The 26,604-nt window shown below is 41.6% G+C and overlaps 1 protein-coding gene across 1 annotated transcript in view; it reads right to left on the bottom strand.

Moving 5' to 3' along the window:
* The window catches only part of disp1 (dispatched homolog 1), a 32,497-nt gene extending 6,152 nt beyond the window's left edge, over positions 1 to 26,345 (bottom strand). The window contains 5 exon segments of the mRNA XM_083898500.1: positions 372 to 499; positions 645 to 768; positions 1,239 to 1,268; positions 18,768 to 19,506; positions 26,241 to 26,345. Coding sequence (XP_083754626.1) covers positions 372 to 499; positions 645 to 768; positions 1,239 to 1,268; positions 18,768 to 19,465 — 980 coding nt within the window. The 5' untranslated portion in view covers positions 19,466 to 19,506; positions 26,241 to 26,345.
* Between the last annotated feature and the right edge of the window lie 259 nt (positions 26,346 to 26,604).

The following is a 26,604-nucleotide window of genomic DNA, read 5'->3' on the forward strand; positions in this document are numbered from 1 at the left end:
TGACCTTGTGGACGGACAGATCTTTACATCGCCCCCTTCTCTTTCATGAGGGGATTCAGACTTTTCAGCGCATCCGTCAACAGTGTCCTTCAACTCCTGTGGCCCCCTGCTCCCATATCACACCCTCCTCCCCCACTAACCTCGGTCTCCCACCCTCCCATGGAGCAAGGCAATTATTAGTATTACGGGCATGAGGTTTACAAAAAACTTTTTGATGGATTGTCAGAAAATGGGGGTAAAAAAAATTGATCAGTGTTAAAACATAACTTCCTGTAAACCCAGTACTGTGTACCTGTCGTGTCTGCATTTATAAACATCACTCCCACCATTTTTTAATGTCACAAAAACTGAAATGACAAAACAATAGTTACTTTTTGGCCTGTTCATCAGCATATTTGAAAGGGTAGTTGGCCAGCGTGGCTTTGTAGCCTGTGTTCTTAATCATGTTGTTCCATGTGACCAGTCGCTGGCCAATAGCTGTTCCCCGTGGCTCAAAACCCTTTGCGAAGAGAGATAGAGACAGAGAGACAGGGTAAGTTTCTAAAGCAATATTTTTTACAACTCAAAATTAAACTTTAAAACACTTGTGTGGTGAGGCTGGTTATTTGGAAGCTTTGGTTTGAGCAGTGTGAGTCTGTACTCACCAGCAGTGGGTCAGAGAAATCAGGCAGGTCAGGCACCAGGACGCCCACTAGGGCACACACCACGATGAGCACAGTGCACACTCCCAGCACTACCACCGGCCAATCAGCTATCAGCTCAGCATAGCTGGAACAAGGAGGACACTTACAGTTAGCCAAGACAGAAAGAACAAAACAGAGACATGAAAAAGCAGTGTCAAATATTAATTATACTATATCACGAATATATCCAGCTTAATGCATTTGGTTATTAAGCAGGTGTTTTAGAGAAACTGTGCCCCACTTTAAACGCATGCACACTTTTCTAACCCCAAAGCTCTTTTACAGTCTTAATCCTCTATTAAACAGCCGAGACAGCAGCATTTACTGCATCATCATGAAGAAATAAACTGCTGGTTAACAAAGGCCAGGTACACAGAGACTCACAACTCCCGTCGATAATTCTCATGACTCACTACTGAGGAATGATAGCTCCACAAGAGTGGTGATGGATGGCTGTCAGGAATAAAGGGAGGAGGAGAAGGAGGAGGAGGAGGAAGAAAGAGCTGAGCAATCCAGAACATCAACAGAAGAGAAACTGTTTTTGGCAGGTCATACCTTTTGGGGAATCGAAAGGGCCTTGCAGGGCTGAAAAACAAAAAGAGGGAGATAAATCAGGTTTCTGCTTTCCAAGTCAAAAGCAACAAAGCAATGTGAAAATAGGTTTTCTGAGGAAAAACTGGACAACTTCATGATCCGCAGCAGCAGCAGCAGCGGGATAAACCTTGGGTACTGGACCCCTGAAACCATTAAAATCGACATGCCTGTCAAAAACATTTTTCAGTGAACTGACCTTAATACTCCGAAATCTTTTCAAGACATGACACACAGTCTTACTTGTGCGTCTAAAACACATACCACACACAGGCAACTTCGGTCGACACGCTAAAAATAAACATTGACTATACAGGCTGGAGGTTTTATCACTGATCCAAAATCAAACCTGAGAAAGATTGACAGCTTGAACCAGACTAAAGTCCCAAATGCTCCCAATAACTGTTTAACAACATTCCTCAATCTAAATCTACACCCAGAAAAACTTCATGAGAAGCGCGCAACCTCAATAAAACCAATCAAAACTCAGCTCAAACACACATAAGGCCACACAAGCTATGACTCCACTGATGAATCTGGCCTTCTGAGACAAAAACACACACACACATATATGGAGTCTTTTTCTGCTCAAAGATCTATCTGGACTTCTCATTAGCTCCTCCTGGGAGTAATACACTAGCGTCCGGTATGCTGTGCACAGTAGCGGGTGGAGGTTTAAGAGGAGGGAAGAGGAAATAGGACAATCAGATATGGCCACGTGGTCACAGCAGGGCTGCAGGAGATAAAATACAGGATAAAGGCGTCACAGGTGAGGAGCATACAGAAGGAGGATGTACAACAAGTTAAGGAGGTCCTGTGATATCCTCAAACTGGCAAAAAATAACTCACATGCAATATCCAAACTGAAAGACTATTATTAAGATGTTATTTGCTGAAGATGAAAATAAAAACAGGATTATGGTGAAATTTTAAACCGCCCAAAAACCTTTTTCATGAAAATTTGTTGGGCTATGAAATCACAATTGTGATATTTGTCAAAAATAATGATAATATGCTTTAAAAAAAAAAAAAAAAAAAACTTATAATAACTTAAAATTATTGACAGCTCTACTTTCTATTTACACCAGATATTTTCATTTTCATGAATACCTACTGTACATTCATGTATATACTGAAACAAAACAAGGTTGATATATTATTATTATTATTTTACTAATTGCCTTTAAATAAGCTTTAAACCAAATTTTCATGACCATGAATATGTATGAATAAATGAATAATAATCAAAAATCAATATCAAAAAGTACCACACTATATCTGAATTAAAATCATTGTGCCCATCAAATGAAGCTTCTATTGTTAAGGTAGAGCTAAATAAAACCTCTCATCCTAAGGCAACTGCAGTCCGGCTGGAAAGATTTTGCAGCAGTGGGCCATGTGTGACGCAAGAATCCAGCAGATAAACGATAACCCAAACAACATGAAATCATCTTGCTCAAAGTGCAACCATTAACCCATTTTCCAAAACCTTTTTTTTTTTTCCAGGCCAGGAAAATATGATTTTAAATTCCATATCCTTTCCAGGTTTCATAGGACGCCTTCATTTTCCCCCAAAATGGCACCAAGGAATAGGAATTGAGCGAGTGAGTTCACTCTCTGTCACAGCCAATCAGGTCATTAGCACGACGGACATTTGAGCAATCGGGCCAGAGAGGCCAAAGAGGACGATGATGCATTCTAGGTTGTTTTGCCATCAAAGTAAAAACCCTCAGAATGTTGTAATTAGTGGTAATAGGAAGCACAAAATAACTAGAGCTATTGGAAAGGAATTCTACCTCATGGGGGAGGGTAGTGGGATGATCAAAGTTTCACTGGACACATTAACATGACAGCCAGATGTAAAGTGGCACAGGTTTAGAACACAGTCCTAAAAGTACACACACACATGCACACACACACACACACACACACACACAGGTTTACATAGCTATTCCTCAGTGCATTGACATCCATTCATTTGGAAAGCCTACATAAATCATTATCCCCAACCTTAACCATAACCAGTTATGCCTAACCCTAACCTTAACCTAACCACAATTCAAATGTATGCCCTAAACCCTTCAAAATGGACCAGGCTTTGGTCTCCATGAGGACTACTGGTCCTGACAAGGTCAGTGTTGATGCCAGTAAAGGTCCTTATGAGCGAATATACACACACACACACACACACACACGCACGCACGCACGCACGCACGCACGCACGCACACACAGACACACAGAATCAGTCATGCTTGATTCTTGCTTCAAGACAATCGTCCATACTACTAAATATTGAATTATTCATGAGTTGAAAGTTAGTTTCTCTTTTAAAATGACCTTTAACCCGGTTTAAACCAACAATGCCTAATGAAAACCAGCCGTTCTTTGAAGCAGTGGCCAAGGGAAAACTCCGTATTGCTAATACATTTCTTTTCAATGCACACTCTCTCTATTTTTTTCCCCTTTCTCTCAGTTCTCCATGTATGGCCCGATCCTGCAGACCTCAGGACAGTGATGTGGCCCAAAATGGAGGAGGTGAGTTATTGGAAATAGTTGGAATGGAATCATAAAAGAGCTCTCAGGCACATCTCTTTGTCTACTAAAGGTCTGTTTTGAATTTTGCTCTCCGGCGCCCCAATCTGCCGCATCTACTTCAGCCAACTGGAAAGACGCGTAGCATACCTGGGCCCCAGACTTTGAAACGACATAAAATGAGAGCGCCCAACAATCTGTCCAGTCAAAAGCCATACTTTATCAAATCACAGGATATTTTTGAAGCATTTTCAGGTAATTAATACACATTTTATTGTGCTTGAATCCTTATTTTAGTCCTAATCTGTCCATTATCTACAAAAAAAAAAGGCAAAGATGCAGCACCATCACAGCAATTCAAAAATACATTAAGGTAGCTGTGTGGTAGATGATTAGAAGTGTTGTGTGATAATCATAGAGGCTCTACACTCTGCAGTTTGACAACGCACCGTGTCAGGTTTCCTCTTGCTATCCAACTTTCTCTCTCTCTTCTTCTCTTTCTGTCTTTGCACTCCTCTCTCTTCCCTTCCTTGGCTCCTGCCCTCCCTCTTATTTTCTTTACCCTCTTCCCTCCAGGCCCTGAGTAACCTTTCAGTGTTATTCTATTTACCAGAGGGAGAGTGTTTCTGGATCACTGGGCTAATTAATAAGGTAAACACAGACCACCGGCCACTCACTCAGCACTGTGCTGACAGAGGACGAGAAGCACTCGGCGACTGAGTGTGAACAAGTGCGTCTGTGCAGCTGACGATGAAGGTCAGGGGAGATGTGGCGAAATGTCTGGGAACTTCAAAATGGCAGTAGTGGATCACAGCACAGACAGATGTGCAGTACAGTGCAGTTTAAGGATGCTGATGCTTCTTTTTTTTGCACAGAAGCGAAATTCAAGACAATTTGCAGAATTCTATCAGGATAGAGAAGAAAATCTACAGGTGCCAATGCTCAAAACTAAACATGGTCCAACATGCATTTTACTTTCATCTTTTTTGACATGTATAACTAAAGGCCACATTATACTTCTCCGACTGCGTAATGCGTTATACGACTGCGCAACCACGAAGACCCGATCGAGCCTTCATACTTCTGCGTCGTGGTGACGGATACGCGCTGCAATTTCCCGCCCGATCAGTAGTGGTCGCTGCGCAAGGTTGTTGTGCTTTTGGCTACAGTGAGCAATGGCGTGCGAGAGAGAAAGACTGTTGTTGTTGAAACAGTGGCCGTTTCACACTTTTCTGTGTGACGGAACGCAGTTTTAAGATAATTTGAGGCGAGAAATTGGCCATTTAGAGTCTAAACATGTGGTTTGTGTATTAAGATATGACGTATTTATAGTTTGGCAGCGACGTTGTCGGCGGTGATCAGCTCTGCCCTCTGTGGACGCTCGGTGCGCACTGTGAGCCGGCACAGAGCAGCGTTATCTCGGCTGTCCTGAGGACCAATCGCAGCTCTTGCCGTCTCCGTTGTCCCTTGACGGAGTGACGGACACTTAAAAAATATTTTGTGCAGTCGGAGACGCCGCAGAGGCTCTGCGTAACCTACGTAGAGCACTTTACGCAGGAGTATAAATTGGGCTCAAGCCTTTATTGGACACAGCTCATGGATCTAATGGCAGGTTTATAGCGTCTGACATAAATAATAAAACTGCAAATGAAGTATGTGTAGGAAAGACATGGGTCATATTGTGTGACAGCTTATATACATATTAGAGCAGTGGTTGTTCTTTTGAGTCCCCCCCCTCTAGTATTTGACTTAACACATTACTTTAACAAAATAAAAGATTATTATTGACTGATTCATAAATGCTACCATACTTGTTCATGAATGTGCCTGGTTGTCTACATCTGTGTGTGTGTGTTATTGAACATGAGTCTTTATCCATGCCAGGATCTGCAGGATCAGAGACAAGAGGGGCGGGGGGGTTTAACTGTCAACAGATGGGCGGGTAAATATTTCATGACCGAGGTCTTCAGGTCTAAAGCAGGAGCAATTAGTGTCAAGCATCAGGCTGCTGGGTCTGCCTCGCCCTGATTAGTGCCTCGCTGGAACACTGCACACAATTAGAGGCTCGACCAAGCCGTGAAATAGGCCCAGGCTACCAGCGCTCGCCTCCACGTGACATCATGAGACCAGTTAGGCAGAAAAACACGGCACTGTTCCTGATAAGTGCAACTCTGTGTTTACACAAAGTCTCTTACGGCTAAAGCAGAATACTGAGACGGATATTAACAATCCCCCAGAGTGAGCCTGTGTGTATGCTAGGATGACATTAATAAGACCGTAAATATTAAATAGGCCCATAGGGGTAAAGTGGCATTAGAGCTAATGGTGTGTGAAATGAAAGCAGTTGAATGAAGACATGGTTGAATGACAACTGTATATACTGTATATATACACAATACACAAACAGAGCTGAGGCTAAAATCCCTATAATTCAAAATGTAGAACAGGATAAGTAAGTCTTGTGGCATAAGGGACTAAAAATGAATTACAATGACATTAACAGCGCAATACTTTTGGAGGCAATGCATCTATGGAAGACAGGGATACCCAAAAGCCTTCCACATTTCCTGCTCTGTTGCTGCCAGAACAGTTTGGGTAAAATATTGATTTAGGATTTTTTTCCCCTCCTCATAAATTGCAACTGTGATTGGATTAGTAATTAAACTTTTTAATTTCAGTACTTACTTTGTTATATTGAAGATTTAAAAACAGAGTTGAGCATTAGCACATGAGACGCCATTTAAATAACTGTTATACTCTAATGCAAGGATGAGAAATGAATGATAATTAAAAAAATTGTAATAAAGATATGCCATATTTAAAATTGACAATTAAACACAATAAAAAATAGACTTACTTTTGCAGTAGAGCTGCAACGATAAGTCGATTATTTATCGATTACTGATTTTGATAATTGATTAATCAGTGTTTCCTAATAAAACAAGTGGGAATATTTAATGGGAATATTTTCTGGATGTGTTTGCTTCATATAACAAAGAAATCAGCAACTTTTGAGAACATCGATCTACATTTTCTGGACCAAACAATCATAATCTATAATTGAGAAAATAATCAATCGGCAGTTTGATTTGATAATGATTAATTAACAGCCTTAACAACTGAGCAAACTGGGTACATACACACAAAGAGTGGGCTTGGTGTTTGGGTGGCTTGCTCAGGGACTCCCCACCCTTTGGCCGGTCCTGGGATTTGAACCAGTGCCCCTCCATTTACAAGTCCAATCCCCTTCCACTTGGCCATGGGCAGCCCATATGCACTTCACTCAGACCATTCTAACCACAAATATGTGACAGGGCAAAATTCATGTTAGAACTCTTGAGGAAAAAATCCTCTGGGATCAAAACTAAGGGCCACTGCTGCATCACTAATCAGGAGTGAGTGTTAGTGATTCACGGGGCATCATGTTTCTAACAGGGCCTCCAATAAACACCGGATCAAGGCTGTGCTGTTTAAAGACAGAGTTTAAACGGAGGTCAGCTGGGGACACTAACCTCTCATTATCACATGGAGGGAAACACAAGCAGACACGTTTGCACAGAAGAACGGTGACAAGTGGAGGAAACGCATGTTACGCATCTTTCTGTTCTGCACACACACACACACACACACACACACACACACACACACACACACACACACACACACACACACACACACACACACACACACACACACACACACACACACACACACACACACACACACACACACACACACACACACACACACACACACACACACACACACACACACACACACACACACAGACGTCTGAGTGTCGCTGCATTGGTGTACATCATCAGCATCGTCATGATGTTGCTGGATGTCAAACCATAAGTGTGTGTGTCCATCAAATTCATGTCTCTCGTGGTGTGAATGTGTCATGAGGAAATGATTGACTCTTGGAATCACAGTCAGAAACTGACTTTTATAAACGGCTGCGCTAGAAATAACCTAGCAACTTTAACAGTTTCAAAGCTGCAACAATCATGTTTGTCTTGTCGTGTGGGGTGCTGTGCCAATCTCAGCTGACATAGGGTGAAAGTAGGGCAAAAGGCGGTGTACAGATCTAGACCGATTGTCAGTCTATAGCTTTTGAATTTTGTACATATCACAAATGGTCTAGGAGTTATGAGAAGTAATGAGATGAGAAGTATGCATGCCAAATCCTGCGGCGGCGACAGGACGGTCACAGACGGGTTAAAGCAGCGGTGTGTGAAATACTTTGGTTAAGATCTGAGTTCTTTGGCTGTTTTCAGACTGCATGCAATTGGATTGTTTTCCTCAAATCAGACCTGTTCAGGCTGTCCGCACCAGGGCTGCAACAATTGATCAATTGTTAATCAATTACTAAATGAATAATCAACTATTCTGATAATAGATTTGATCAGTTGGAGTGTTCTTTTTAATCATCGAAACAAGCTCTCTGAGTTTTTCACTACACTCTTACGAATAAGGGTTCCAAAAGTATCCTTCTACAACGGCTGAGGTTCTACCTGGAACCATTTGCTTCTGAAAAACCCTTTCCCGAAGAAAGGGTTTTTCAAGGGTTCTTGGTAACACTAATGGTTCCAGTAAGAACCATTTTGATCCAGAGAACCCTTTAAAACCCCTTTGCCGAATAAAGAGTTTTAAAAGGGTTCTTGGTGGAACCCTCCAAAAAGGTTCTACCTTACCTAAGCCGAAGAACCCTATATGGTTCTACTTAGCTCTTTTATTTCTAAGAGTGTACTTAAATGTGAATATTTTCTTTAAAACCACAGAAGATTTTGGCTGTTCAGATTTTATTTTGTGGACAAAATAACATTTAAGAACATCATCATGTCAAGGTTTGGGAAACAAGAAATAAGCAAAATGTTCAGATATTTTGTGGACCAAAAAAGTACTCAATGAATCGAGAAAATGCACACAAATATAAATGCAGGAACGATGTCGGAGCATCATATCACTCTCCAAACAATCGCCCGGTCAAGTTGTAGTGGAGAAATCCTAGAAACGGGTATGATATTCCATATACTGCTGTAATCATAGCGCCGTTTATTTTACTTTGCAGGACAAGTGAGTACTGCCAGAAATATTGGTACCAGTTCTGAGGCTGTCGTGTGTCATGTTAAGGGTGACACAAAAGAGAATTTGAAATACTCTATGTTCAGACTGAGATAAAGACAGCATAAACATTGAGCTTAAACTAGAGACTGTTTGCTTTTGTGTGATTAATTTCATAGCAAGCCTATAATCTAGTTTTATCATGTTTATATTCTACAGCAGTGAAATATGGCTCTCATGTCTGTGTGTCGGGGGGAGGGATGCCTTTTATTTTTTTTGGGATGGCTGCATCAAGGCCTTTTCTGGTTGTACCTGCCATTCCCTTAAATTCTTGGAGGTGAAATATGGGCTTGCACAAATTCCACACTTGACTTCAGCACTGTAGCCAATAGTTACAAGCTGTCAGTCAGCGTGACGCCTTTATTAGGGCTGGCCTACCTCTCATCTTTAAGATTTCAAGTTCACAGCCCCAGTGCTGTGCACAGGGAAGGGTTGTGCTAATTCAGAGTTAAAGATGGCCGGTATCTACAGGTGGGGGTGCAAGAGTGCAGAATGGAAGTGCCTGGGCAGAAAATCTCAATCCAGAACTCCTTCTTACCCAGCAAACCTTACACTTCACTGCGAGCAAGTCAACCTTAAGTGGTCATGTGTGGTCAATGAGATCAGCGGGCGTTCCGAGAAGACCTCCAATGGTGGAACTGATAGTTTACACCTGCTTCTGCACCAAAGACTCCTTCACTCCCTCCCACAGCCCTTTGCTTGATAAAGTAGTGCAACAAGATTAACACAGCAGTGAACACAGAGAAGGAATGTGGATGAGACACAAAAAACCAAAGAACTTCATGAACTGCAGTACACAGTAACATCTTTCTCAGCCCAGCACAGAGCCCCACCATACAAAAGCCAATTATTTGAGAAAGTGTGTTACTCTCTAAAACTTAAGGTACTGTAATAAAATAAGATCAGTGATTTGGCCATTAGTTAAACACTGCTATTTTTAAAATATATGGTAAACCACTCACTGATCTAGAGTGTTTGATTCGTCAATCGTAAGGCTCCAACAATAAATCTAGTCGAACATTTTCCAGTATCCCACAATTCTTCATCCAGTCAGGAGCCACAACAAAGAGGCAGTCTTCTCTGCTTGAAGGGGTGAGGCTGTTTGTCAGAGAATAAAAGCCAACAACACTAAAAATGTGCATGATTTGGTGCAAGGAGCAGGGAGGGGAATGCTAACAGCAGTTGGACAAAAGTTTGCCATGCTGACAGCAGCTTGAATTAAAATATGTTATGTCAAAGGAAGTGTTTAAAGTGAAGGCAACACGTCAGTATGTGCATTTCCCTAAAAAAATGCAACTGGAAATGCTGAGTATTTGTTTACATTCAGTAATGAGTAACTCCTGCAGTTTTCTTGCCTCATTCTACCTTGCCTGTCTATGATAAGGGCTGAAACAGTCGAAATGTAATATTTCAACAACTACAAAAAACCTTTTTGATGCATGAAACGTTGAAATTGGCTGAAAATTATATATTAAAAAAAACAGGAAAACAATGATTGGAAATGGTGCAGAGCTTGAACGAACACTGCACCGAGTACAGCTTGTGATTAACTGTCCCCGAAGGCGAAAAAGGATACGAATACTGACCCATTCAGCCAATTCAAGCGACTTCAAAGCTAAAAATGGTCACTCGAATTTCACTGTCAATCATTGAAATTTCGTCTAGATACCACAAACAGTAAACACACTGCTGCCACAATACTTGTGTTGCCACGGATTCCCTTCCAACATCCTTTGATGTCATGCACAGACAAAGAGGGACTACAAAAAGGCCGATTTTCAGCAGAACTTTTCTTACTCTATTATTACCTGATCACATAACACGGTGTCAATCTACAGTACTTTCTTTTGTGGTTTTTGTGGGTCATCTGAGGACAGGATGACTGCGGGGTATTGTCTGGTGATATAAATGCTTACTGCTGCTGCTGACAGTTGCTCTGGCCTCATGAGATCATTGGATCAACTGTATCTAATGAAGGGGACATGGGACAAAAATGAAATTAGAAGCTGTTTTGAGTGGGATCATTTCAGGAGACCTGAGGCCAGCAGACGTAATGATGACGGCAGAGTCACAACAGGAACATTCTGAGATTAACTTCACAAAATGTTGCTTATGTAATGAATTATAAAGCAACAGAAACAGTGCACTCCCTCCCATCAGCCTTCCCATAAAAACTCGCTGTATGTAGTGGAACAGGGACCTTTGGATGCACTTTATCTTTTTTCAGTATCGTCGCAGGTAGACAGAATGTTACCGACCACAGTTGATCAATTAATTATGGCGGTGAAGTGAGATAATGGAGCAACATCAGCTGTACCGTTTGGTCAGGCTGCTGCTGGTATGGTCTTTGGATTGTATTAAAATTAGTTTGATTGAATATCATCCCAGCTGGAATTAGTTTGAACTTGACTTTTGTTTTTGAAAAAATATATACATATATATATATATGTGTCAGATTCAATCTGCTGCATGTACCACAGGTACATTCCAGTGAAAACCCAGTGATATAAAACATGTCGTACCCACATATGAACCCCGTTTTCCGCAATATTTCACTCTGGTGCGCCCTCACTTTGTTTTAGCCCCCATTTTTGTGCACAAGCCAGAGAATATGTCATAGTCAAAGCCATTGCACTTGTCTCAAGTAATATACACATGCCTGCATTCTGCATCCAAGAAAAGTTGAGTATAAGAACATTTTGTAAAACAAAGTCACAGAGGAAAATGGCAGCTTCATTTCTGACTCACCCATTTTTCTTGGCATATGGCATAAAGAAGAGAATATAAGGCCTGGAGTCAAATCTTTTATGTAGAAAACACAAAAGGTTTTTTCCACACATATCATATCCACACGTCTGAAGTATTTCTGTGTCAACAGCTGTTGTCCTGATGTGGAGATGCTAAAATACTGTGTACAGATACAATCAGAGGATGTGTAGCTTTCAAAACGAGGTTTATTTTAAAGAGTCTGTGTGACTGTGAGACTTGACCTGTACAGCCCCAAGTATCCAATATGTGGAAGGCTTTAACTCACATATTGATAGATTAATCAATTCTGAAACTTAATAGTAGTTGAAAGTCATAATCAGTTGCACAAAAATCTAAGGTGACCAGGGAAGTAGGGGAAATCTACAATTTGTGTATTATTTTTTTGAAATCTGGTCAAATGATAAAGTCTAACACTCTAATGTTTTGTGTCAATTATACAGTATATCTTTAAGTACAGTGGTGATAGTCAAAACATTGAGGATTCCCAAATACGTATACTGAGAACCAGTAATTCACATGTTGGATGGAATGGTTTGAATTACATGTGGTGCATCTGGTTCAATTATTTTAGTGGGTGGTAGTGATGTTTTCTGTGAGTTCATGTGGAAGAAGAGGAAAGGCTTGTTCACATTGGCCCACATTTTTTTTTCATCTTCTTTACCTGGAGGCTCCTGAGGCCACAGGGACAAACAGCTCCTGTTCAGGATGAATGCACTGAGCCTTGACTCTCTTAAAGGGAAAGCACAACACTTTAGGACTTAAAATAAGCATGTTTCTTTGGTTTTTATTTAGATATGCAATGCTGACTTACAAATTACAAATGAAATGTGTAACTGATCAATGGTTGAAAACAAATGGTTAGTTGCGACTTAAAGCCTGAACTTGTCTGTCATGGTTCAAAGCAACAAAAATCCATTAACTTAATATTATTGAATATTGCAAATTCTTACAAAGCAGCAGTCAAACAGTCCAATCATTGAGCTAGTCTACTCTATACAACCTGGCCAGATGAACGAAAACTAAGCCCTACAAAACCACACACATGTAGCCACAGTCTGGACACATGTAGTAGTTTATCCCGATCAAAGTGCGAAAGTAATTTTAACCAGCCAACAGTGACAGCAGCAGCTGAGGCCTGACTAGCTGCGCGGCCATCTTATGAGAAATTATGTCAATGCCATGTTCAATACAGGCTTTGATCATGCTTTATGGGACAACATGGGACTTTGATCTGGGATGGCCATCTTTATGGGCTTTGCTTCGTACTCAGGGATGATACCATATGACAGAGAGGTGTACAGGAAAGCCACAGAGAGAAGCAGGAAATACAACAGAGGATGAGAAAGATCCAATCTAGACTAAAATCTTAATTTTCCAAACCTAAAAGAAAAAGAAATCCATTTGGCAGTTACTATAAATGCTGTTTATGAAAGTCTCCACAAGCTTTCGACACCAGGTTTGAAATTATAAACCCAGACAGATTGAATTGGAGGAGTCTGTCATCTTCAATTCCCTCCACAGCTGTTCTGTGGGATATACTTCTGGACTTTGACTGGAAAATTCGAGGACAGAGATTTGTACCAAATGCACTGTGACACTGGTTTAGCTTAATGTTTTATGTGTCCTTCGTGCTGAGCAGTATACCCGTTCATACAAAAAACTGGTATTTATTTTCTCATGATATACATTTTTCGTAAACCACAAGACCGATATATGCATAACAGAACATGACACAGCAAAACACTGGGGGACCCTTTTCACTGCTGCACCACACAAGTAACTGTGGTAGTAACTGCAGCAATGCGCACCTTAATCCACTAACTTAGCAGAAAACATGTATTAGAGAACCATTAATGTATACAGTTACGTACACACACACTCAGATGTGCTGCTAGTTTATTGCTTGGCAGTTTGGCCCATGAAATATCAGTAAATTCTTAAACATATATATATGTAAACTGGTGTTTCCCTAAACCTCTTTATGCGCCAATTTAGTCTCATCCATGATATTTCTGCAGTGACAGACAAATAACATTGACTGCAGCAGCTTAATTTGCTGTTACACTCATTATTACTTGCTCTGAAGTAGAAACTCGGCTAAATGCCTGAAATATTAGTGTAAAAGCCTTCAACTGTCAAAAGCAGGTGATGAAAGGTCGCCTGAGGGAAGAAAAGGCTCCTTCTGACAATATGACCTACCTCTGTTGATCCTGTGTAGAGGTATGCATGAGGTGAAATGAGTCAAGTTGGAGGGGATCCCAAACAGATGTGAACAGTTTGTGTCTGTGTGTATACGGTAAAATCACCTAAAGTGTTGCTTTGCATGTTGGCAGTGTTTCCACTGAGTGGAACGGGTCAGTTTGGCACAGTATGGTACATATATTTTTGCATTTCCATTATCTATACCACGATATCCAGCTCCAACTGTTCCATTCTTTGGCACCCTTCCCTTGGGGTATAAAGGTAAGATATGGTCAGGGTGGAGCTATACAGGCTCCACTCACAACAGTCAGCTACTTGAATTATAGAAAAACATCACTCCCTTGCAATGGGAAGGGAGTTTAAACATCCAATGGAAGTCAAGGCAAACGCCTACAGTCTCTTCTCATACAAAGCTCAAAGAGAAACCTAGCATGGAAAAAAAGAGGTGTATGTCCTCTGATGTCTGTTGTGTCCCGTTTGATTTTGTCGCTGTCACACCACGTATCTCGCTGACTCAGCCACTGGGCACAGCCCACACCCCTCCTACCAATAGGTAGACTTGTTTTGGTCAAAAAACACTCAAGATTATGTGAGGTGGTCCCCAGTAACCATAAAACATACTCAGCACTCAAAGAATAAAATGACATAAAAAAGAACAAACTCCAGGTGAGAAATTGCCGTTACTGGAATAGAATATGAGTTTCAGTATGCAGGAGTGGAAAGCTCTACTGCTGTGGACCTTCGGCTGGTATGAACGGAACCGCATGCCTGTATGCAAATGCAGAAATGTGAAATGGGTCTCTGCAGACGCGGAAAGTGAAAGGATGACCCGGGCCTAACAAGTACCTCATCAAAAAATTCCAAGCAGCTAAGTCTCTACAAACACAGGCAACACAAACACCTGCCCCAAAGTTACAGTCAAGGTTCTTGATATCGTGCGACACCCAATAATACAGCACACAGAGATCACTTACAGATGCACCCTTACTGTTGACTTACAGGAGGCAAGAGATCAAGGCACACAATGGAACAAGGGAAAAAAGGAATATAAGACAAATGGTAAATCTGGAGATTGATATTATTTGGCAAAAACAACAAAGGAATAACAATGAAAGGCTGCGCACCACATGAAGCACAAGAGGGTCAATACAGTGCGCACATCGTCACACGTCCAGCATCAAATATTTGGCCACATCCAACTGATAAAAGGTTGCAAAATTACACATGATGGACCGCTCAGTGCTTTAGAGCTGCCAGGTTTTCATACAGTTTCTCCCATGTGTCGTAGCAACCAAACCACCTGCGCCTTCAAATACACTTTTCTCACTTGCTCACGATCATAAAAGCTGACCTTTCCTTGGGCAGCATTGGAGGGAAGAAGGGAGGGAGGCAAAGGAATTCTCGCAATCTGAAAAGACATGAATATAAACTAAACTTGTGGACGTCATAAACAACTAGAAGTGTTGCAGGAGGTACTGGTGAGGGCGGCAGAAACACTTTGCTACAGGAGAGCCGAGATTGAGGTTAAATTCTCAACCTGACCCTGGATGGTTGAGTGGCAGTGAGCTGTCGTGGGGTCATTTGTGCAGGTAGAAGCAGGTTAGTTGAAACGCAAATGCCCTAAAGCTACTCATAATCTCATTCTGGTCCCCAACAACTGACAAGTGTGCACTTAAACCCCCAAGTACAGTCTTGAAACTATAGCTCTGATCCAAGTGTGCATACTTCACTCCAGATTAACGTGTCTGAATTGCATACAATGGACTTTGCTCAAAAGCAGCGTTTGGTTGTCGTCCAAAAAAAGTTGAATCAGAGAACTAGTCCCCATTGTTGGGGGGGGGGGGGGGGGGTTAAGAAGCTAAATTTAGCATTTATGTTAACTCCGCTGTGGGTTGAGACTCGGAGCTTACAGGAAAGTTCTCAAAGAACAGGCCAAAGCGCAGAGGCAACAGGGTCCAACCATTTCCACAGCAGTTTAAAAGCTTTCACCTGAGGCCTTTAAACAGCACACACTGAACTGACCCGGGCCAAACAGCCGACATCCCAAGGACACCCTTTCCGATCTTAAATAATACACATGAAATGGCTGTGAGATCTTTCAGCAGAGACACAGACCGGTTCCTAATGTTTTAACAGATGCAGGGAACGAGAGAAGGAGACAGATATACGATGGATGCCTGAATTTGTATTTTGTTTTTTTAAGATGTTTTAGAGAAACTGCCGAGTTGTGCCTCACAACTTTCCAAGACCCAGCGGCTTTTGATCCTTCTCAAAATAGAAAATGTAGGAAGTGACGGCAAAATCGAGTTGATCTTGATAAATGGATTAATGTTTTCTGAAGCTGACAACGGAGGCATGAAAATTCCCCAACACACATAAAAAGGTCTCCCCGAAGAGCTAATGTTTCAACTTATTACTGTGTGTGTGTGTGTGTGTGAAACGTGTAAGTGTGCTGTGATCACAGATGTAATCCCTCAGCTAATCTGGCAAATCACAGCCCCGAGGCAGATCACAATATCTGACACCATCTCGTCTGACTCCATACCCTCACATTATCAGGTTATTAGAAATAAGTTTGCGCACGTGTGTGTGTCTGAGAGAGAGAGAAAGAAGAAGGGGGTGTATAAGCTTCATCTACTTGAAAACTATGGCAGGGCTAAATATTTTGGAGGTGGGCTGAAGTAAGAATGAGACTCAAGTCTCAAGGTTTTTGTTTAGGTCTACACAACAGAGGCACACACATTGTTTCCTACATTCACCCATTCAGACACACACACACACAAAACAGCACTATACAGGAAGGGGGAGGGGGTTGTGGATGCAGTCTTGGAGCAAAACCCAGTCCCTGTAATTCAAACCTGTCATCGCTGAACAAGAGGGACCTGTTTAGTAAATAAGAGTGCAGTTCAACATTAGCGACGCATACGTCCCACGCCACATCTGCTCTCCATTCTGATGTGGAACAAGAGACGAAGGAAGGAGAGACAGACTGAGAGAGAGAGGGGGGGGGGGTTAAAATGAAGACAGAATGAGTGTTAATAGAGTCAAAACTGAGGGAAGAAAACTTTAAATAGCAAAGGGCAGGGAGAAGATGCTCGTGAAGGCAAATAAAAGCCTGCAACACAATACTGTTTTGGCTCTCAGTCTCTGCCCACCCAGGGTTTAATGTGTGCACACCAGGTTTGGTGTACATACCCACTGTGGCTACACAAACCTCATCTTTCAACGCCACCCACAACGTCCCTCTTTCTAATGAAACAGTTATGAGGGGAGACCCGACTTAATTTGAGTTAAGGAAAATTCCACGATGAGAAGTAACAAGGAATAAGGTCTCATCTCGCAGATTCCGCCACCATTAAAAAAAAAGCGGACATAAGTAAATAATTACTTCAGCAAAGCCTTCACCTCCTGCCTCCCCTTCTCTGTGGAGATGGTAAATACAGGATTATGCAAATGATTATGCAAGGCATTAAATGGTTCCAGTTTCAGATGCGGTGGAAGGCCTGTGGTTTCGGAGTAAAAGAGAAAGAACCAACTCACTAAAAATGGATCACTTGAGGAAAGGAAGAGGAGTTTGCCAACCAAAGGAGTTCAATGCTGACATTCTGCTTCGACTGGAGAAGGCATGGTCGCCACATGTGAGCACATGTGTGCGCCTGAATGTAGGTCTTGCAAAATTTCAAGAACAACTTACAGAACTCTTCTCTCATCGTGTGGATAAACTTTGCTTTAGATGGTTGTATCCCTGTAGCCAGGAGGGTCTGTACCCTTGAATGCAAGGCGTGTTTGTCCGTCTGTCTGTCTGTTAAGGACATGTCCAACAGGTCACTCTACAGGTTCAAACTTGCACTAGTTGGTCAATTGGTACACGACCAAATTCTTTAAAACTAGTCTCCTGCTTGTCAACGGCTGTCTGTCATTGATCATACATATTTCCAGGAGTCTATGACCAAATGGTCAAATTTGGCTGTGATACGTAGGCCATTTTACTCTGTATCCATGGACCCTGGCTCCAATAATGGCCAACTGCTGTGCTGCCTCTGCACTTCATGTGGATGCTGCTAGCTTGCTACTTGCATAAACCGTTTACAGATATGTCAAGAGCTAAAAGGGGCTGAGAAGGCTATAATGTCTAAAATATGTCATACCTCAATGAAACTACGTGATTTTGAAGCAAAATGTCCCCTCGGCCACAAGGTAGGACGCCAAATCACTTGCTGGCAACTGAAATACTGCATGTTAATGTTTGCACTAGCTCTGTGTGACTATCTGAAAAGGTTAAAGTAGCAGGCCAAGCTCATATTATGGGTCCAGGCCACTTTTTCTAGAATTGTGATTTTCTCCTGATGTTTAATAACCAAATCAACTGTTAAGGGCAATTCTCCACTCCATAAAAACAAACAAAATTAAACTCCAGCACATGAGAGCTACTGTTCGTAATGCAGGGTCCACAGCCTGTTATGAGGTCCATTTCATGACCCCCAGAATTGTCAATACCTCTGCAAATGTACTAGCAAGTTCACTCAAACTAGTACATTTCAGTGCTTCTGAAAACATAAATGCAGTCCACTGAACAAATACGTGCTGCTGCTGCTGCCACCAAAAATAGATGCAGTACTGATGCAGTAGATGCAGTACTGATTACTGCAATCGTTAATTAAACATTGTCAAGTTTTGTGTTTTTTTACTCTGTCATGAATATTGGCCTTGTAAATTGTAGTGGCTGACAGTCTTTCATTTCTAATGTTTTTCCCTTTAGGAAACTTCCCAATTAATAGCCTTGTTTGTGCTGTTAACTAAAAAAAAATCCAATATCAGTCAACCATCATACATCATAATGACGTCCCCTCCCTTTCCCGTACCTGATTCCTGTGGTATGTGTATGACTCTGGAGGTGCTCCTGCCATCGCTGGTGATGGTGGTGATGGAGACACAGAGGGGAGGATGAGTGAGGAGGATGGGGATGAGGGTGGGAGTAAGTGCAGGCAGAGAGGCAGCAAGGGCAGGAGGAAGTGGTCCCAGGGTGAGGAGGGACAGAGCCAGGCCCCGTGCCTGTGCCTGGATTCTGAAAGAGTGGACAATCCTGCTGTCCACAGGGGCAGCAGAGGGTGGAGTGGACGTGACAGTGCTGGCAGCAAACTGGCGGAGGCTGGTGAGGAGGTGGTGAAGAGGAGGGCGTGGAGTGCGTGGAGGGCATGTGGCGGCTGGCCAGCCTCTGCGATTCGGTGACAGCGACGGAGGAAGAATTTAAGACGGGGACAGAGGATGGAGAAAGGTTCCTCGTGGAGCCGTTCTGTTTGACCACGCCGCCATTTTGGCTTGGTCTGTTTGTTCTCTGGACAACAAGTGATCTTTGCGGTTTCTGGTGAGCTTTAGACGATACATCCTTCACAGTCACATGTTCATCTCCATCACTGCTAGAGGAAGCTGTGAGAGGATCCTGGTTGTTGCTGACAAGTGTAATGTTATTTGGGGGGGCAGCGGTCCCGTTGGCACTCAGAGGATGGTGGCCTCCGTTACTGAGGGCCAGATGGTCTACGCTCACATCACTCAGGGCCATGGTCCTCTCCCAGTCGGCCCGGCAGGGACACTGTCACTCCTCTGGAAAGAAAAGAAAAAAACACAAGAGGAAAATGTCAGGATTATCAGAGCAGGAGAATTGGTAACATGCGAGGTAACGTAAACATTGATCAAAAATCCTTGAGCAGATGATACTTCTTAAAAGTAAGAAAGGTACGTTAAAGATTATGTGCTCTGATTGACTGTTCCTAAAACAGCGCCAAACCACTGTTTCATGTCCAATAACAATACCACAATCTTATCTATATATCTATCTATATACTGATACTGTTCACACTTTACACAAAGCAAAAAAAATAGCATTAATGGCTTTATATAAACATTTTGGGTAGCAATATCCAGTTTGGCACTAAACTGACACACCGAAAGACGTCATCAGAGAGTGAAAAATAACCAAAACTGACCAAAACTTCACCGAGATGCAGTCTCACATTGTAGTTTTCAAAGAAATTAAGAGAGAGATTTACCAGACTAAACAATTTTGCCTTTAATGGATTTTTTTTCCTGGCACACATGTGTTGGAGTAATACAGGTTGCACAAAAAAACAAACCGAAAAGGACACCTATGAATTGAAGTTTTCAAAAACCAATCTTATTGTATGGGGCATGAAAAAGACCTGATTAGAACTGGTGGTGTTCATAAACTGTACATTACAAAGCATGGGACGGTCCTGCATTCAGTAGCTTTGTAGAAAACAATGATTTCAGGTTGAGAAAAGGTTTGTTTTGCTACAGTTTCAGCCCTGGTGGTTTTTTTTCTTTCACTACAGAACTCTCAAAGTAGACCGTAGTGTGCAAATGACATTCTGTGTGTTATTTTAGTGAAGCAGAGGGGGGAAAAAAGAGAGGAGAGAAAAAAAAAAGCATGTGTGATTTGCTTCATGCTTGATGCACTTCAAACACAGCCCGAGGTGTGTTTCTCAGGTAATGCGGGGTCAGGGTGAGCTGTGCTGGAACTGAGCCCAAATTACAGACCCACAGTGGCGTCATTAAGGCTACATTAGATGGGGGAAAGTGGGCAGCTGTGGCTCAGGAGGTGAAGAAGGACTTCCACTAAACAGAAGGTCAGTGGTTCGATCATCTGCTCCTCCATGTGCTCAAGTGTCCTTAAACCAATCTCCCATGTTGATGGGAAATATTATTGTTTTGACACTGCAGGAGTAAACTGCCTGACTTGGCAGATGTTTGCTTTCAACTGATTTCAATAAATCTGACCTGTGCATGTGTTTCCGTTTTCAAACTGGGCTCCACCAACAAGTGTTTATGTCACCACTTATGAAAACAATTATCATAGAGCAGTTTAATCAATCACTAATGGAAATAATCAATTGAAAAGCCTCCAAACAATGTGAGCTAAAGACAAGAGCGTGGCTGAACACTGTGAAATGCATAATTATGTAATCCAAATAAGACTTTAAAGTTACTTTTAAACTTTTTTTTAAGAATAGCTCACCTACAGTATATAAATTCCACTATGTGCGGCTAAAAGTTATGCTCTATGAACACTGAAAATTGAAGAACAAATTATTATTAATTGTATTATTTTGGTTTTACAACCAAAAAGATTAAATGATTATTCAAATGTGTGTGTTTTTTATGGCTCAACATGCTTACAGATTATACGGCCAATTCTTTTCTGCTCTACTAAGTATGATGAGAATGAACTGATTGTTTATTTTATTTTTAGCTAGGGCATCAATTATAATAGGCTATCAAAGCATTAAGTAAGAGGGGGTGGGGTTGGGATGGGGAGGATGATTTTATTGTGTTAAGCACTTTGTGCTACAATTCATATTTGTATGAAAAGTGTGAAAAGCCCTACGGCGTTTCATACTGTGGTTGAGATCTTCACTTGCACAATTTGCTTGACTTATTTTTCCTGTCCACACATATCTATTTCTAGAAGTAAGCTGAAGAGAAATAATGTGTTTGTGGAGGATCACAGCTGCAACTGCTTTACAAACGTCACGCGATTGCGTCAGGCTACCGTGTTGTGAATAACTCACTTTCTGATGCATGTGGACATCAAGCTCAGACTCTGTGCCATCTGTGATGCCATCTAGAGATAAGACGCTGAAGTGGAGGCTGGTGACGTGAACGGTGTTTCAGATGCTGCAGAGCTAAACTGATTACTAATGTCCTGTGCAGCCATTTCCTGTCATATATTAATCTTTTGTCACATGAGAGTGAGTCACAGGTCACACTCCTACTCTCAGCTCTGGTCTCAGGTGTTATGCAGAGTTGTCAGTAGCCCAACATACGAGATACTACTTATTTACACATATAGTATATTAGGGATGTTAATGATCCACTAATTAACTAAGAAAACAATTTAACCACGGAATAAATTAGTTCCTATATGTTTATATGTATATCAGTGTCCAGTAACTCACATGTATAACATCACCAGAGGGAGAATTTCAATCACATACCCAACATAGTTGGCAGGAGAAACGGTCAAAAGGAAGGAAAACGCTCATGGCTATGGTGCTGCTAATCTCAGACAATCCCACACCACAATTGTAATATCTGCTTTCTCATGAAAGAGTATCATTGTTTTAATAGTTTATTCTCTCTTTTCGTGATTCCTTACATTAATGTCACACAATGTGCTGCTAATGTAGAATATTTCAAGGTGCCATATGTAATGAATGTGGCCAAAAACGGTTACTAGATTCAAATTCAAAACACTGAGGTCTTTAAGGTTTCGTTTTCTGACATAACTGGCAAACCGTGGTTGCTCGGCAGCTGAGGCTCTACCGACTGCAATGATTGGTAGACGGCGGTAGGTGGCGCCACATGCCAAAACATGATGTCAAAACATAAACATGATTTGCAGTCTGCAAAACATGTTTTTTAATGCAAATATTTTGTCTGTACTGTTGTTGTTGGTGAGTTCAGTTTGTTATATGAACATTATTCCTGAGTCTCTGTGACATATTAGGAGGATTTTATGGCCAGTTGCTTTAGATTTATTACATAATGAACCTTTAAGCTCTAAACTATGAAAAAACTAGCTCTGGTATATAAGGAGGTGCATTTTGATCTTTTTATTTCTTTCCCGTTAATGATCAGCCAATTATTGACTACTAATCTGTTTGGGTATCCTTATGGAAAAAGCATACACCTGTGATCAGACACCCAAAATGCTAAATTAAGGAAAACATAATAATGAAACAACATAATGAACTAAATAAGGTATGCAAGTGAATTATTCTATTATGTCCATATAAAATGATTAGTCTGTTTTTTCCATTAAAAGCCGACGTATACACACACACACATTCCATTTCAACCATGCCATGACCCCTGAAAAGTATTTTGCCGCAAAATGGACGTGCTTGCATTTGAGCACCGAGCGATGCATCACACTGGCCTGTTTTTCCTATCCCACCCCCGAGCGAAAGACATGCGGTGTATGTGACCAATGCGGTCTGTGACACCTCCACATGAGCGAGCGAGCGAGCGGAGAAACATGAGCATGACAGCCTCGCCGGGTCAGGGGGTGGTGGAGGAAGAGGAGGAGGTGGTGTGGGTGAGAAAGGGGGGAGGAGGAGAGGAAGAATAACTCTGGAAGTCCAGATGAAGTCATTAGTATGTCTCCCACAGCTGTCAGGAGAGTGAACTGACGCGGGGGGGGGACGACACGGAAACAGGAACGTTTAATAGGGATTAAGCATGAAAACAATGATGCAAGAATAAGGTCTGTTCCACTGCAGCATACATGTGCACCCAAGAGTTTGTGTAGTCTGGAATTTAGCCTCAACACTCTCTGTGTGTATGTGTGTGTGTGTGTGTGTGTGTGTACACACCAGAGCTGAGCGCTGACAGGCAGGTGAGACATCTAGGACGGTCTGTGCAGACACAAGCAGGGTCTTGTGTCTCTCTTCAAAAATAAAAGCTGACAGCTGGACTAAGCTGAACCAAGCAAAGGCTCAAAAAAATGCCACCAATCTATTATTCTCAGAAACATAGCTTGATTTTGGAGTCAGAATAACTGGATGTAAGTATGTTAGCTCTGTGGTGAGTGTAGCCTGGTTGTAATTACAAGGAGGGAAAAAGAGGAAGGTAATGCTAGCTACCGAGTGAAGTATTGAAGGAGCAGTGTATTAAGTAGTGGAATTAAGATTTTCTACTTTCATTCCCTCATTTCTCCCGTACACACATCTGGGCTGCAGACCTTTAATCAGGCAAGAATTAACTTTTCTTTAATTAAATTTAAGTAATGTTTCAGGAGGAGGGGAAGGAAAAATTAGGGAGAGCAGGAAGGAATGTCAAAACTTGACCTCACATTGTGACATAACGACGATAGCATGTGACCATCCTCGGGCTGCGCTATTAATAACAAGATGATCAGAATTGCAGAATGCTAAATCAAATGTTAATGCAAAAATAAGATGCAATAACAGGGCTGATTGTCTCCAACATTGTGTGAAAATGACGATTAAGATGCAAAAGTGATGATTCCTACCAACCGTGAATCACGCCACAGTCACAATACTGGTCAATTTAATCACAATATGATGTTTTTTATCTTACTGTGGAGCTCTACTGCATCTAACATCATCACTCACAGTTAATCCAACAGATCAAACTCTGTCTAGACTTCCAAAATTTGACATGTCATTTCCTGCTTATTTTCTGCACCAAACCTGCATGCAGCTTTAAAGGGATTACTTGTGCCAGAAGGGATGAAGTTGCACTTTATTCACCCACCACAAGCCACAAGGAATATTTAATCCACCAAACTTTTAAATAACAAAGAAAGCGGATCAAAAACAAAGCCATACGTTTAATGATTCCAGGGGCAAGTGGTTAGGTTAAAAAGCAGGTGATGACGAAGCACTTCTTCTCCCGTCTTTCATGTCATGGTCATGATTATGGGGTGTGAGAGCGATGGAGAGACCTCGGGGCGACAGGCGGCTAATGCAACGTGAGGCGAGGCATCCCTGCTTCCCTTTAATTAAAACTAATAGGCAGCAATTACCAGGAATCAGTCAAGAGATGGTTAATAACCACACACTGCTCCTAATAATAACAGCACACACACCAGCAGCCATCTCGCCCCTATGTAGGAGGCCTGAGCGTTTACGCTCGACATGACTTTAGGACGCTCACACTCTTTGACATGTTTTTTGGTTGTCAGGAGAGATATTGCACATTTTTTGACCCCCTCAGGGAATGTTTCTTTCACAGCTGGGCTCTTAAACACACCGGAGTGACGGTGATGGCTAAAGGCGACAGCGCGCAGAGTCTGAATGCACTCAGACAACCTGCGGTTTGCATCATTCCTTCAACACAGAAATGCCTGTTACAAAGTCCGAAAAAAAATGATTCACTTCAAGACTGTGAATGCGCACACAGAATTTAAGGCTACGGTGGTTTATGGATTACTAATCAATTACTGAATAAATCACCTACCTATTTTGATAATAGAGTCACTGGTTTGGGTCGTAACTTAAGTGTGAAGACTTGTTTCTCTGCACCTCTATGACAGTTAACAGCTTTCATGTGTTGACAAAAAAAAAACAGCATTTGAGGACGTCATCAAGAAATAACTAACAAACTGTTCTTTTTGTCATAATCTATTAATCATTAACCGCAGCCCTAACTTGTTTTTAATTCTGTGGCAATGCAGCATAATGTCTGCTCTTCATTTAAAAATCATCCGTTACGACATTTAAAGCATTCGTCCAAATCTTGGAACAGTCAAAATCACGGATCAGTCACGACATAAATACATGACGAAAGATGTCCTACAACCTTCGTTATATTAAAACCAGCATCATCCAGGAGGCTGCAGACAAAACAAAAGCATAACATCAATAAACAGACGATGATGGTGGAGATGGATTTATTCTTCCATCAGATTTAGGGATGAAGTGGACGGTAAATTGATTTACATTTATTTTTGGCCGACAGAAATGTAATCATAGTATGGCATCAAAGTCATAGTGGACGAGGGCCGGCCAATAACTCAATCACAGTATATAACACAATAGAACAAGGAGTATTATATATATATATATATATATATATATATATTTATATATATATATATATATATATATATTGTTTATGCACTTTGACATTTGAAAACAGCATCATTTTAAGATTTGGGAGACACTAAACAACATTTTTCAACATTTTATGGACCAATGACTAATTGATTCATGGAGAAATTGATTGACAGATAATCAATTATGTAAATGATCACAAAAATGTTTGACTTGAGATTTGTATAGAGGTTTCTCTGTTGTGTTTGTTGTTTTCTGTCCATAAAGAATGTTAAAACCACAATTATAACACAAATTTATATTTAATTATAATACACCAACTACAATGATCAACACTTTTGTAAGTGTAATAACGTTTTTGTCCATATCGTCCTATCACGAATTTACCTATAGCATTAATGACAGATATTAGAGAAAAGTATCTTTTGGGGGAGAAAAACAAACAAAAATGTTTATAAGGGCAGGTTTTTTGAGAATGTACCTTGTAAAGCAAACCCTGATGCACACACACACACACACACACACACACACACAGAGTAACTGTAACTGACGCTCAACAACAGAGGAGACGCGTGGAGCCACTGAGTGTTTCCCCACAACTTCAGGAAAAACACACTCGCACTGCAGCCACTTTCAAACAGTCACGGGAGGCGAGTCCACGGAGTGTGGAGTGGACACGTACGTAGGACAACACGCACGCAAACAAACACACACACGGCGTTCACACAGATCTCCTACCGTGTCTCGTGTCTCCCCGGTGCTTTGCGCTCGTTATCGCCGGTGAAATCTGCAGCACGCGGCGCTTCGTTTCCACCAAGTGTAAAAAAAGAAACGCACCCACACACACACACACACACACACTCGGGACTCCTCTGGTTTGAGTTGAAATATCCGCGAGGCTCTTTTAAACAAACAGTTCACCCGAGAAGCAGCAACGAGTCTGAGAGAGAGAGAGAGAGAGAGAGAGAGAGAGAGAGAGAGAGAGAGAGAGAGAGAGAGGGCTGTTTCTCATGGAGTGTGTCCTGCTGCCAGGATGACAAACTGCCACACACACACACACACACACACACACACTGCGCAGCACTGATAGGACGCTCAAACT

Source organism: Microchirus variegatus, assembly GCF_963457635.1.
Source record: "Microchirus variegatus genome assembly, chromosome: 12".
Lineage (NCBI taxonomy): Eukaryota > Metazoa > Chordata > Actinopteri > Pleuronectiformes > Soleidae > Microchirus > Microchirus variegatus.